Source organism: Mytilus edulis, chromosome 9 (assembly GCF_963676685.1).
Source record: "Mytilus edulis chromosome 9, xbMytEdul2.2, whole genome shotgun sequence".
Classification (NCBI taxonomy): Eukaryota; Metazoa; Mollusca; class Bivalvia; order Mytilida; family Mytilidae; genus Mytilus; species Mytilus edulis.
Window position 1 is genome coordinate 4,707,137 of NC_092352.1, and position 15,371 is coordinate 4,722,507.

The window sequence follows — 15,371 nt, forward strand, 5'->3', positions numbered from 1 at the left end:
TTTAATGTTAAACCAGCGTTTATTTCAAATATGAAAAATATTGTAAGACACACAACTTCAACTACAGTCAACAAATTAATGCATGAATCACCATAACATTATCTACTTGTATAGATATTATAAATTGCTTTTAACAATACTACGATGCAGCATTTCCACTTTTATCTATATACATTGCCCACTAAAAAGTTCCTAAGAACAGAAATTCAAATTCACAAACCACTGGTAATTTATATTTTACCTACACAATTTGCAACGTCATTCAACATTTACATCAAACCTTACTGGTTAGGGATACCTTCTAACGTATAATAATATGCTTTTGTTAACATTTCATATTAAGTAGAGTATACGGAAATAGTGTATTCAATGCAAACTATATGTTGAGTATTGCATTCATTGCCTATTGTTTTTAATTTGTGTTACTTCAATCACGACGAATATATGCTTTTATATCGTAACACTGTTGTAAGAATTATGGCTAACTATATTATATGTTTAGAGAAACCTCGATTTTCTTACCTTAAGTGGATCAACAAGGAGCATTGATTCGATGAATGACATAAAAAAGCAAAGAAGCCATTCCTCTGACTTCGTCTTTCCCCATTCCATGCTATACAGAATTAGAAAAAATCCTGATGTAAAGACGGCTAATGTAACAATTCCCCATGCTACATATCTACACCAAAACGGAAGTGACAATTCAGTGTCGTCTATAACATCTGCTTTGGAATTGGTTTCAACATCGGTCTTTTTAGTGGATTTTAGTGTCAAGTCCTGGACTTCGTCGGTATTTGGTAAAGGCTTCTTCTCGCTTGTTTTACGATGTCTAGAACTTCTAAACATATAAGATACTAATAATATTGGAGGTGCCGCAATTATTGCACTTATAAGTGAAATGTATATCCCAGAAAGTGATAATTTGATAGGTCCAATTGAAAATTGACTTCCGGTGTTTTGTCCATAAAACATTGCGTTTGAGATCATAGTAAGAAACAACAATGTCAAACAACAAGCCAATCTTTCTATCCTTGTAAAGTTACTGTCTTCGGGTCGAATAGCAACCGATAGCCATAAATGATTGTCTGTAGTGTTTTGTCTGGTTTTTTCGTGGAATAAAAATGAGAATTTATGTTTATCCAACTTATCTGAAACAGGAATGGCACAATCAATGCAGTCATCATCGTGGTCCAAAGAAAGCCATTGATCACATATAAACGTATACCTGTCAAATAAAAGAAAATATATATTTATTGATATAACAGAAGCATATGTACTTGAATTGTTTTTGGTAAAACATGAGTGTCTATTTAAATAAACACGTGTTTAAGATTACCTTAAACAATTATAATATTTATAATGGTTTTTATTGAATGTTGTTTGTCGCATTGCTGGTATAATCTCCGAACATGTACTTTAGGTACCGAAAAACTTTCTACGTACCCTCATCTAGAAAGTATTTTTTTTGTTCTTTTATGAAAAGAAAAGGCTATTTATAATTCTTAAATACACATTACATTTTTTCTTTTGTAGATTGATGTATATATGTTCATGTTTGACTAAATGGTTGTGTTTGAGCCTGTATATGAATGACTGTTTTATATAATGTCTGAGAATGAGCCGTAATGTGTTTAAGAAGATCATGGAGATTTTCTATACGTTTGGTTTTTAGGTATACTTCTCTCAAAAAGAGCTCATTTCTGGTACATGTGTAGAGTTCTGTGTAAATATTTCATGTTCAGTAAAGCCTGGCGAATTAGCACACGAAGAGGAAGAATGATAAGGCATTTTTTTTTAGAATCTTTAATTTAAAATTAAATACTATTATCAATCTACCAAAATCAGTCAGATTTACACAATACATTTTTCTGTATAATATGTGTATTTATCTATCGAAATTTGGTATGAAATATTTGCATTTCGGCTTAAAACCTTGCAATTATGGCAAAACAACGAACACAGTCTCATTTTGAGATATTTGTATCTTTGATATTCAATAATAGTCAAAACTTTGTCTAAAAAGATATTTTGTTACGTGAGCTATATAATAAAGATGTTAATCTGTGTAAAATATCTTTTCGAATGAGGCTCATATTGACATCATAAGTAGTCTTTTGCGCTTAAATTATTTTAAATGTATTCCAAACCTAGTCATTTAATAAAATTAACAAAAGTTTACCATTTTGGAATATTCATGAGCTACATATTGTCTGTTAAGAAACCAGTACAAAATTAAAACAAGATTTCATTTTATTTACTCTTATCAATATACGGTTGAAAACTCTCATTGATACATAAATAGATGTATATTTCTATGTAGGCTCTTATTCATTAAAGGTAAAACTAAATATTAGATTTGAAAGCTTTACCTTTCATTAGTTTGTATATCCTCCAGTAGGATTTTATTAAGATACCATGATGCCGAGTTTCCTTGTCCACTATTATCATGCCAAATTTTTAACACCGACGGATCATTTATTGGTTTAGAAACGCTCATGACAAATTTCCGGATACTACCAACACCAAAACCCTATAATATAAATAAAACTTTGTTATGCCCGCTAAATAGTCATTTTACTGTCCGATTTCAGTTCTCTTTTATTATATATAATGTTATCTATCATTTGAAGAAATTGTGGTGGGCAGATGTATTGGTTCCATTTAATTTAACACACATCAGGCTAAAGCTACAACACAGTAAACAAACGACCGAGAAACACAAACCTCAACAAAATTCGTGAATGATCACAGGTGCTCCGACATGGTTAGCAGACCCTACTCTCGCAAAATGAGTAATTTAACTACAGGTTGGCCCGATCTGTGGTGGTCAAGAAAAAATCACATCTGCATGGCCATTGTTGTGAGGCCTAAAGGGGAATTTCATACGTGAAATTGGCTTGTAACAACATTGTTACTTATTCCTGTCTGTAACATTCTTATTGCATATAATTCAGATGTTAATTGCTTAGTCTAGACAATATTGAAACGCAACAATGTCGTTTAATGATTTTTTTTTACAGTCTATGTCGTTTTCATATCCCAGTCAATACGTTTGACTCGTGAATGTTCCCTACACAGAATTCGTTTACAGGCGCTACATAACTGAAATCGACGCGACATACGTTTTTATGGTCAACATCACAATTGGTGACCGATACGATGTGTTTTGATAAATGTGTGTTTGTTTGTCGTATGTTTATCGTATATTTGAACATAGGTATGTAATCTGTCTTACTGCACAAATGTATGTAACTCCAATTTTCCATATACAAAGTTCACGTGTTTTATCTTGAAAATCAATCATAAACGTTTTTTTTTTACTACATGTATAAACAGAAAACTCACTCGATGTGTTTCGTCATCTAATAGTCGTATATCTGGTTCATACAAATGGCTTTTCTTTGGTTTGCCATCAATTATCATGAAACCTATTCTTGATTTTGTTCCAGCATTTCTGTGTAGTCCTGTGAACACCGTTAGAATGTACAAGTAATCGTCGTTAGGTCCGTTGTCACTTAGGTATGATAAGGCCCACTGTAATAGTTTCATTAAAACGTCAGTTATAATAAGCGAAAGGTTTAATTGTTTTTTAAGTTTTAATACAGAAGTCTCCTTTCATAGACAATGTTAATTTGTATTAATAAGTATGTATAAAGAAAATACATAGGCTGAAGTGTTCTCACTTGTACCTTCATTTTCTTTCCTTTTGTCCGAACGAATGTTGTTTTTTGTATGCATGCTATCATCATCGAAAGTACTACCTTAGACACTATACCTTAATGTATATGATGATGTATATACATTGGATATGCATTATTTGGATAGTATAGCTTGTTATATTATACACATCCTAAAATATTACACTTTTCCAGAAGGAAGCATTAGAACTTACGTTGTTACTTTTGTTGTACTCGTGTTGTAATTAATAAAAGACAATGTGGATACACATCAGTTATAACTGTTTTGTTAAGCTTTCTTATCTAGGGTTATATGGATTTATGAGTTTTGAACAGCGGTATACTACTGTTGCCTTTATTTGCCATCCACTGATTTTGTCCGATGTTACCAAGGTTTTTTTTCAACTTGTCGTAAACTCCAGATGCTATAATTTACTTTGACATATCTTTAATATTGCCGGTTACATTATTATAATCTTCAATTTTTGGGAAAAATATACATACTGCGTCAAATTTTTATAAATTAGCCATTTACCTTACCCTTGTTGATCCTTTTTGTTCTGTGCCAACATACTTAAACAAATATACATTATCATGAGTATGTGTCAATTGATTTATAATTAGTCAATTTCATTATCCTTGTTTGATCCGTTCTGTCCCGTCTAAATGTCAATATACAAAGCAAAGTATAAATAATATGTCAAATGTTTTGTAAATTAGCCAATGACATTACCCTTGTATGATCCTGTCTGTCCTGTCTAAATGCCCATACACATAACAGAAGAAACAACAGTACCAGTGATACAACTGTTGCAAACACCGCTGCATTGTTTTTTAAATCAAACTTTTCAAAGACACTTCCAAAATCGATCGTGTTTGGAGGCACATAGAAAGTTGTGGCAAAACTGTTTCCGGGTGGACTGGAACATTCACAAACAGTCTCAGTGATTGTTGATGAGTTAGAAAGCTAAATAATAGAAAAATGGGTGTAGAAAGCACCATTTATATACAATACAATTTCCCTCAGTTTTAGTTTGTTACCCCGATTTTGTTTTTTGTCCATGGATTTATGAGTTTTGAACAGCGGTATACTATTGTTGCCTTTATTTTATAAGCCCGTCCAGAGCAGCTGATATCACACCTGGATTTGTTTTGTAGACTTTTGCTTGTCTTTTCGTCGATTAACATTGTTTGTCTTTTTTTTTTTTGGTTTTATCTCAACCTCTGAAATTGTTTAAACCTTTTGTTTTCTTTTACTTCTTTCTACATTACATTAAATGAAAAAGCTACTTTATAAATTTGCATGATGCCTCTTAGCGCTTTTGTATTAACCTCCATCTGGAACGCTGAAAACCATAAATGGTACTGCAGAAATACTCCAGGAACTATATAACCAAAAAGGGACCTAAGTAGATAACCAGAACTATCATGACGTCAACTTTGCCTAAAAGAGGAACATCCTTAGATGCATAATCATTCTTATATCATCAACGTATATTCGTCAGTGGCGAAGATATGACTAATTATTCCACAAAAATTGGTTTTCTGTGCTGGATAATGAAAATAACACTATAAATCTGCTTCGTCCGAAAGGTTGGATGTTTCTATAGTTCTTGGGTCAATTGATGCGAACTTTAAGAATACTATAAAAAGAACATGCCACTATTCTGCAACAAGAAATAATTGCAATTGTTTTCTTGTCAATATTTGAAAGTGATGAGGCAATGACATACGTGAACGTTAACGGAAATAATAAAAAATGATATTACATTATCTGTCTGAATTTAGGACAAAGAATATTAATACATTTTTTTGTATATAAAACAGTTATGAAATGGGCTGATTGTACAACTCAAATCTTTTAACACTGAACAAAAAGGTATATTGGAAAAGATATGTAGATATGTTTTAATTATATGATGTGTTAGCAATGTGAACTCTGTGAATTAATTGATTCATTATTTAATATTGTGTATATACTGTACAATGATACAACCTATATCTTTTCAGTTACACTATGACTATCAATCTATTAAATATTTATAATTGACCTAAAAAATAAGAAGATGTGGTATAATTGCTACCTGAATAATATTCTAGATATGGTATTGCTCATATACAATCTATTTCAAAATCGGTTAATTGGAAACATGTTGAAACAGGGACTATCACTGAAATAGCTGTGTCAGTGGAGGAATTTTTATCAGCGTGTGCAATATTGTTTTTGAATAAACAACAAAAAACAGAATTATTATTACTCGAAGACATGCGTGCTAAAGTTAGAGTTCCTTCTCTGTCATAGAATATTAAATTTATATTAAAGACGAACATATTCTTTCGATTGCAAATTTTTCGATGGGCTCTACAAGGAGCGGCATGGTCATAAGGCTGTTGGTGTAATGTTACCTCTAAGGAGTATTTGTATGATGGTCTTGAATACCAAATTGAAATAGGACTACATTAATCATAAAAGACAAATTGTTAACCAGAATCATACCTGACATGACGTTTTGTTCCATTTCTGCTCTACAGTATCCCATACTCTACAACCAACCGTAGCACCAATAATTTCATATTCAACAATGGTAGTACTCAATGACCTTCTTCTTCTTGTTAATGTTGGGGCGGGAGCTTGTTCTGTTATTTAAAAGTAGTATTAGGATTTTATAAACAACACAACGAAAAACAAACCGTATAATGGATATGAATTTGATAACACATACACGTAGTTTACTAATCTCATATTTTTACTTGTACTAAAAGACACGATCTGGTACATATTATGTTATTTTGAGTTTTTAAATACAGTTATCACTTAAAACATAATAAGATGTGGTATGATTGTCGAGGAGAAAACTATCCATCAAAGACCACGTGACGTAGACGAGCATTGTTAAATAGCCACAAAACACATATCGTATGGAAAGCTATAAAATTGTATTATTTTTTGTATTTTATTTTACAGTAGAAGTTCTGTTACATTATTTTTTACAGTTCTCTTCATTTTAATAGTTGTTTTAATAGTTGTATTCGTTTATTTGTTTATTTTTGTGTTTTTCACTTTTTTTCAATTGGAATGACTAATGCTGTAATAACATTCATAGTAGTCTAAGGAAGACCTCAATGATAATCAATTAATGAAAACTTTCCGTTTGTGTATTAGTTTATATTTATTTGTTAACGTTTTAAAATTAATATACCGTTTTGAATAAGGACTCCAATATACACGTTTGTTGGGTCGGTGTATATTCCGCGGTCCAGTATCACTTTTATTTCGCTGCTGCTCAACCAGTCGCTGGAATTTGTGATTTTCTTTAAGTCATACTCGTCTTCCGTTGGAGGTTTTTTCTTCCGAATGTAAATAGTGTGATTAAGGTGGTCCATGGCGTTAATTATACTGATAATCAAACTGTCTGAAGGTGTTTTCAAGTACATTTTGTACATCAGCATCTGTGAAGTGGTTTCATTTTTATCTACTGGAATGGCTACATTGATAGTTTTTCTTGTTGGTACTAAATCAGTATTTTTTAGTTTGATTTTAGATGGTATTGCTGAGTTTGTTATATTGCCTTCTCCCACTGACACAGTTACCGTCTTAGATGATATGAACTTAGACTCTTCATCAAAAGAAAAAGGTGTGTGGTCATATAATGTTACCTTTAAAGAAACATTACCATAATTAATTATATCGAAAAGTAGGTAAGACACTTAAATAATAATTCTACGTATACATAAAAAGTAAATACCTTTATCTACTGCAATTCAATTAGTACCGTTAATATTACTAACACCGAATAACAGTAAGAGATCACTTAACAATGTTTCATACATTAGACATATATCTATACCAAACATTAAGATTTACATCTATTCCAATTCAGACATGTTGTAAAAGTCTTTAAAAAATTAACAAATCAATAGAAGAACAAATATTTAACACAATAAAATAAATATTTTCTCCACATTTGTTTTCCTTTGTTTAAAGTTTTGATCTTTAGTATACATTGACTTATGATAACAAATCATGTTTAGAATCTGTTATTATTGCATGTACCTGTACGGCTTGCTCTTGTAGCGACCGGGAATCAGATTCTACAAAATTTAGATCTACTTCATTGATTTGAAACCCATTCCGAATCAGCTCCCCTATCAGTTTCTTGTCTTCTGTGGAATTAATGTGTCCATTTTGAACGTAAATAGGCATCTGTTTACGATAGTTCAACCTCTGAAGCACGTGGCCTATATATGAAATACTGTCCAATAGTACTTGAACTTCATTTTTAACCTACATGTAGAAATTGTTCAGCAAATAATAATAAAATAGAAAGTATCTTAAAACGTGCATTTGTGAATGATCCTGTGGATAAACTTTCCAAACATTTATTAAAATTCTCATAGAGATAAAAAAAAAAAAAAAAAAAAAGACAAAAAAAGACACAAATGTAGCAATATGACCAAAATTTAAAAAAAAAGGCATAGCACAAACTTGCAACATAACTGTGAAGAGAAAACGATGAGTGAGTAACGCGAAATTCAACATAAAAACGAAAGTAGACACATGTGCTGGTAATGACTGACAACTTCAAACTAGGATTCTTGACAAACTCCGTTCGGCAATCATTGTTTGTATGTTGTGTATAATCAAAAGGGACAAACAGCTCAATGATTACGGGCAAAATATTCTTTAAATTATATCTTTTCGAATATTTCATTTATATTATAACCGTTCTTTATGATTATTTTTTTTATCGGATTGAAGCAAAGTTCAATTGAATTCTCTTCTCATGTTACAGCGTCTTCATACTCGAGGTAAATTAACGTATAGAAGTTTTACCCCTTTGGAAACTTTAATCTATTTTTGACTTTCCAGACAGTTTATTTTGACCGTGCCTATTCACAGACGTTACAGAAAGACAAGTTATGTGAATGGAAACTTTTTCAATCCTTTTTATTGTTTTATTATGAGGGGTTATTCTAAGGATTACATTTCAGAGATAACACTTTTTGCCATGTCTCTAGCATCTTCTCTAATCGAAAAAGCAATTTAGAATTTTATACCCTCACTGAATAATTTTTGTAATTTTGAAGGCAGAAAGCTGACAAACTTGCTCAATGTCGTTACTTATGCAACGTTACTTGTCCAAAAGAAAATGCTTACATTTCTAGAGCATCTGACTTTACATTAGTTTATAGTGGGGTTTGTTTTGTCAATTGTGTAGTATACTGTGTAGTGTTTTATTGTCTGTTGATTGTTTTTATTTAAGTGATTCTTTTTTTTATTATTTTTGTATTTTTTTTTATCATGATGTTGTCGGTTTTTCTTGGATTTGCATTGACCTCTTTGATTCTCTTCCCTTTTTAAACGGAACAAATTTTAGGACGTTTAGAAAACAGAAAGGAATTTGAAGTAAATAAAGTTTGAAGTATAGACATCTTTCCTTATCTTTAAAGGAAATGATCACTAAGCCATTGTCTCTCTTTAGATGGAAACTTGTTAATGGAAGAAATAAACTTCATCATATGTCACATTCTTACAATAAATTTTGTTTTCTTATTTCTTAAGCATTAAAATTTAGTAATTTACAAACAATGAATAGCTGAAATGCTTAAAATTTCTTTTAGATTAAATTTAATTGCTGGACAGTTTTTGGTCTTTTGTGGATAGTTGTCTCATTGGCAATCATACCACATCTTCTTTTTTATAATATATGAAATATTTTGGCAAGGTTGATCATCATTCTGAAAATGAAATACAATGTATTACATTAAAACATACACTTTTATTTTACTCATCCATCATTCCCTTTACACGTCTAAATGAAGCATAAACCCCCTAGAACAAACAAAAAACGTTCACCCTTTAAGTTGTATAACTGCCTGACATAATGATATATAATAGATCATAATAACACATTAGATAAAAAGAATTGTAAAAAATATTTTAAAAAATAGATATTAATGTTCAGTCATGTAGTTAATAACAAAAACGTAACTAAAAAAAACCTGAAAACTTTTGCACTATTTTATTGAGTGATTCAAATGGAAATTTTACCTTGATTGAATTGATTTTTGTTAGCTTAACTTCCGGTTGCAAATATGTCATGCATGTTAACGACGACACATAAATTTGAAATACAATATACGTCTTGCAATAGGAGATTGACTGTGAGGTTGGACGGGAAACTGGGAATGCCGCTGGAAAATGAGTATATATTGGATAATCACAGAAATGTAGCTTTGCAACAGCTGACCACATTCGGACCCTTAAAATAATTGGTGCAATTGTTTTTAATTTGCAGAGAGCGTAGATGCATGCAATCTACTCTGAAGTCGGCTATCAATATTTACGTGTAGTTCCAATATCATTTAACGTATCTAATTATGGTTAGATACTTTTGGCTTGCTTAAGTAACTGTGATAATTCTATGAAACTATTATTTATTGTACTTCAGTTTGTGGTATGATATTCTATTTTACCGACCGTCAGGATGGTCTCGTTGGAGTGTGTTCGTCTCGAGAGCGGGGGAAGGGGAGGTCGCTAGTCGTTATTATATAGTGAAGTGTTTTCTTCTACTGGTTTATATAACACCTTCTTTGGTTTCTACTAATTTAAAGGAGCAGGTGATATTTCCCCACCACACAATATGTGCTTGTGCCTGTTGGAATATCTTTGACGGTAAATACTATTATATTAACTCCGCATTTTTTAGTCATGGAGAGGTTTTGAGCTTATTTCTCTGTATATGCATCTTCTATTACAACACTGTATGTTGACTCTCATAGTTTTGATTTGTCTGTGTCGTTGGCTTGTTGTCGACTTAATGAATACCCTTATCTTCGTTTATTTAAACCCAAATGATTGACTTGGGTTAAGAAATATTGACATCTCTGGACTTCTCCCGTCCCACAGTAAACCATTGATAAAGGGTGCGTCTGTTTGGCTGTGTGGATGTTTAAATACGCAGCTACGTCCGGTCGAAATAGAAATGTCGTATGTCCGTAGCCTCGTGTAGTGATAGTTTCACGCTATCTATACGTCCAAGAACAATTTGAATAACTCTTTGAGGGGGATACAGAACTATACACAATTTTGATGATTAAAATTTTTAAACAGCAACAAAGGTCAGATAAATCTTCAAATGTATCTCATGGCTGATTTTAACATGATTAACACATGTTTTGCGCCGTTTGCAAAGAAGATGAAGAAAAACCTTAAATAACAAAAACGATTATTAAGACAATTTCTACAAATAAATGAAACAGCCATAATAAGTTGAATCTTTATAAATTGTTTCCCTTAAAACATTTTCTTTTATTTTTTTTCCCTTTTGGACAACTATATCAGATTTAAAAAAAAAACTAAACTTGAAACAACACATTTTATCACCTAGACAAGACTGTCATTGTTGTTCTCTTCAATATATAAGTTATGGTCACTCGATGAAGATTTTTTTTTCTGTTATACTCGCCTCTTCTTAGTTAGACTGGATAGAATACAATGTAATCCCTGGTGTGGACAACGTTATCATTTTGTTTTAAATGGAAAGAGACAAATGAGGAAGGAAATGCTTTATTGCAGATCTTCTTGCTGTTTGTGAAAAAAATCAAAACTAAATCATTAAAAATAACAAAACATCAAAATTCCTTACACTATTTAATGCTGATTCCATTTGGTCGTCAAAAAACATAGGATAAATCAATTACATTGTCGGTCGCCCTTTTACCAATCGACATTTGTATTTTAGCATTGGTACAATTGAAAATCCGAACTAAAATAACGGTTTAGTGAGTTTTATGTAATATTCAACTAAATGTTAAGTTACCATCATAAAACCTTTACTTCAGATAAAACTGAATCGATTTACAAAAAATATTCAACGAATGTTTCATATGTAGGATCCCCTATTACTGATGTCTTTAAACCTATCCATGTAAATGCAAATTCAAAGATGTCATGTCTACTGAAACCCTTGCTTAAAAAAGCAAATATAAAATTAAATATCTAAAATTAAAAAAATTGTTTGAGACAAATATCATCTGAAGACTAGTGATCAAGGTGATAATATATCATTAAATGAAGCTGGCAAATATTTCATGCATAATCATGAAGAGATGCAAAGTTGGTCGATCTGAAACAAATGTTAGCAATTTTAGAGTGATGCTTAAATTAGATGGAGCGTTGACAACAGTTGAAACGAATACTGTACTAGAATAAATTTGAACCATGATCAAAATCGTAAGTTAAGCTATTAGAGTCCCCTCTTATTTCTCCACGGTTGACGAATGCCGAAAACAAAACGACATGAATTTACAAGCCATAACGGTCACTATAAGTAAATGCATTTATTTTGCATATACATTCCTATTGCAGCCACAATTTTCCGGTTTTGGATAGGTTTCTATTTCCTCTCAAATACCGTCTTAATATCAATCGGAGATAATCACTCAAAGACACTTTAATTCTCTCAAATGGTAAATTATGGTATTTCGATGGCTGTTTTTTCCCGATCCTATTTTGGAACCCCTTATTCTAAGGGGACGTGTCCAATAAGTCATGCCCGATTAACTTTTGGTAAATAGAACATCAACTTAAAGACCTACACAGGGTTAATAAGTTTCGAGGTACAATAAGTAAAACAAAAGAACCTTTATGAAATGAGATCGTCCTAGGTGTCTTAGACTATTTGTTTTGCGTTTAATAACAAAACAATGAAAAATGCACGAGCAGGTTTGTAATTAAATTAACTGTATTAAATCTTAACTGTGTGAGTAAATCTGCTATGGTTGTGAACTTTACTTACAACATCATTTTTTATATCCGCATCCAGTTTATTCTTCATAGCAATCCGTGAAGCGATGAATGCTCTTTCTACAGGAGTAAGATCGGCGTCGTTTGGTTCAGATAACTCCTGTCTGCTGGAGATATCCGACATTATGGTATGTATATCTAATGTTGCTGGTGTCTCCACTGATGTCTTGGGTAAGATGGCTTCCAAAGCATTGTTCAGGACTCTTAACATACCTGAAACAGAATTATTCTACTTATAACTTGTTGCAGAAATTAAGATAAGTGTATAATGAAAACGTGTTTGCTACCAGACGTTAAAAATAACAATATAGAATAAACATTTACATGTTAGATATTTGTACTGTAATTTGATGGTTTATTGTTTGTTTTTTTACTATTTATTACTGGTAACGTATAATATAAATTGTTTGAGGGATATGGATTATTAGATAAAAAAAAACAGAAATTCAATAAAAACCTTTTTTAAGCCCTTCCCTTTTTTCCAAAAAAAAAAGAAAATCAAACAAACAAACAACAACATAATGACTAAATTTCCTTCATTTGACAATAAGCAAAATTTGTTTTGTAAGTCGTCGTCATATGTACAATTTTACAAAATATATAAAGCCAGGTTCAACCAACCATTTTTTCTTAAAAAGTCCTGTACCAACTCAGGAAAATGGCTATTGTTATCTTATAGTTTGTTTTTGAGTGTGTTACATTGTAGTGTTTCTGCTGTTCTCCTCTTATAGTTGATGTGTTTCCCTCAGTTTTATTGTAACCCGGATTTTTTTTTTCTCAATCGATTTGTGAATTTCGAACAGCGGTATACCACTGTTGTATTTTATTTACGCTGCGAACAAACCTTGTAAACTAACTATTGAAAACATTACCTTGACACGTAGAAATGTAGTCTTCATACTTTGGATATGTCTCATTATCTGTTAATATCATTAGTTTTTTCAATAGACCTTTATTTCCATTAAATGCTTTTGACTACAAAAATGTATAAAAAAGACTATTATTATCATTTAGAATGATTAAAATATCAACAGTTAGTTATTAATTTATTAATTTATTTTAAAAAGATTTAAAAAAAAATCACGTAGTGTAGTTAATGCCAAAAGACATTTATTTTTCATTTCTTAAAGAGGATACTTTATGAATCACCTTCCTGAGTACTTCAAATAAACACTTCTGCATTTCAATATAAAAATTGTTACTCTTGGATACAACAAGGTAAAATATGCGACACAGAGGAACAAGTGATCAAAATGCTGGAGTTTTTTATTAACAAAATATTTGTTGAATTTAGAGGTAGACTTTTTCAACAAATTGTCGGCATCTCGTTAGGAACTAACTGTGCGCCTCTCCTTTCCGACCTCTTCTTATTTTCATACGAGTCGGAGTTCCTTCAGACACTTGTCAAAAACAAGAATATCAAATAATCCAGATCATTTAATTTCACATTCAGATATATTGGTGATGTTCTTTCCATAAACAATCCAAACCTTTTTGATTGGGTTCCATTAATATATCCTCCTATAGAAATTGAAAAAAAAACAGACACGGCTTCCATCGCCCCATTTTTAAACTTATACCTCGAATTTTACAATCAGCGGTCATGTCAGTACCAGAATCTATGACAAACGAGGCGATTTCAATTTTGAAATTATCAATTTCCCCCACCTTAGTAGCAATATACCCACTTAATTTCGAAACTCAGTTTGTATTCAAGAGCTTGCAGACTTTGTAAAACATTACCAGTGTCTGAGCAGAAAGTTGATGAGCCAGGATTATTTCAAAGAACGTCTCCCTCCTTTTTCTAAAAAAAAGTTAATCGGAAGATATCAAGACATTGTTGATAAATATTCCGCATCAACTTTGCAAATAATACATGATGGTTTTGATGTATAGATTCTAGGTACCGACGTCGTTTATCATCTGAAATACGTGTTATAGTGTTCTTTTATTTGTCTTTGTTAATTATTATCGTATTACTACATTGTAGTACATCACGCCATTTTGTTGTTGTTCCGTGGTCATTTATTATTTTTATTCTTGTGTTTCATTTTTGCGTATGTGCGTTATCTTTGTGCCATTTGTTTTCAATTCGTTTGATGTGTTTGAGCTTTTTATTTTAAGGGAATTTCTGTTTTGAATTTTCATTGTAGTTCGGTATTTTTGTGGTGTTTTTTTTTTTACTTTTTTCTGGCAGCTCTTCTTGTAAAAACTGTCATTGTTGCTTGCTTTCATTTTGTAAAGATTTAAAGACAAAATCATTCAATTCTAATAGTTCCAGATCGTCTTATTAAACAGAATGTTCTTCAAAAATGAGAATCGTAGATAAGAATTCCTTATTTCAGGTCATAACAAATCTTACTTTTTGAAGAACCACACTTATTCAAACAACAAATAGACCGAATATGACTTTCGCTCGTCAACATACTTGTTGAGTTTAAGGGATTGATGTTTAAACAGCTATTATTCCTATGGGTACTAATTAAGCATCCTTCCAGTCGACATGTATGTGTACTTATATGAAGCAGAATTCATAAACAACCTTATCAAGGAAAAAGTTATCTTGCTAAGGTCTTTAATTTCACTTTCAGATATATCAATGATGTCCTATCACACAATGCAACATATTTCAGTGAGTGCTTGCATATCATATATCCCAGTGAATTTGAGATAAGGAATACTATCGAAACTATAAAAAGACTGCTTGGTAACTTGATTTTTTCCTTTATATTGACACAGATGGACAACTTCAATCTAAAATCTATAGCAAACGTCATGATTTCAACTATCAAATTGTCAACATCCAAGTTCGCAGCAGTAGTATACCCTCTGTCCCATCGTATGGCGTTTATATATCTTAATTAATACATTACGCTCGTACAGGT

The 15,371-nt window shown here is 31.5% G+C and overlaps 1 protein-coding gene across 1 annotated transcript in view; it reads right to left on the minus strand.

Annotated features, from left to right (window-relative positions):
- The window catches only part of LOC139489399 (location of vulva defective 1-like), a 60,813-nt gene that overhangs the window by 28,025 nt on the left and 17,417 nt on the right, over window positions 1-15,371 (minus strand). Inside the window, exons 9-17 of the mRNA XM_071275715.1 lie at window positions 13,359-13,461; window positions 12,479-12,699; window positions 7,732-7,962; window positions 6,878-7,334; window positions 6,175-6,314; window positions 4,411-4,644; window positions 3,346-3,534; window positions 2,370-2,530; window positions 523-1,225 (exon numbers count right to left, since the gene is read on the minus strand). Of these exons, the coding sequence (XP_071131816.1) occupies window positions 523-1,225; window positions 2,370-2,530; window positions 3,346-3,534; window positions 4,411-4,644; window positions 6,175-6,314; window positions 6,878-7,334; window positions 7,732-7,962; window positions 12,479-12,699; window positions 13,359-13,461 (2,439 nt within the window). The remainder of the gene's footprint in view (window positions 1-522; window positions 1,226-2,369; window positions 2,531-3,345; window positions 3,535-4,410; window positions 4,645-6,174; window positions 6,315-6,877; window positions 7,335-7,731; window positions 7,963-12,478; window positions 12,700-13,358; window positions 13,462-15,371) is intronic.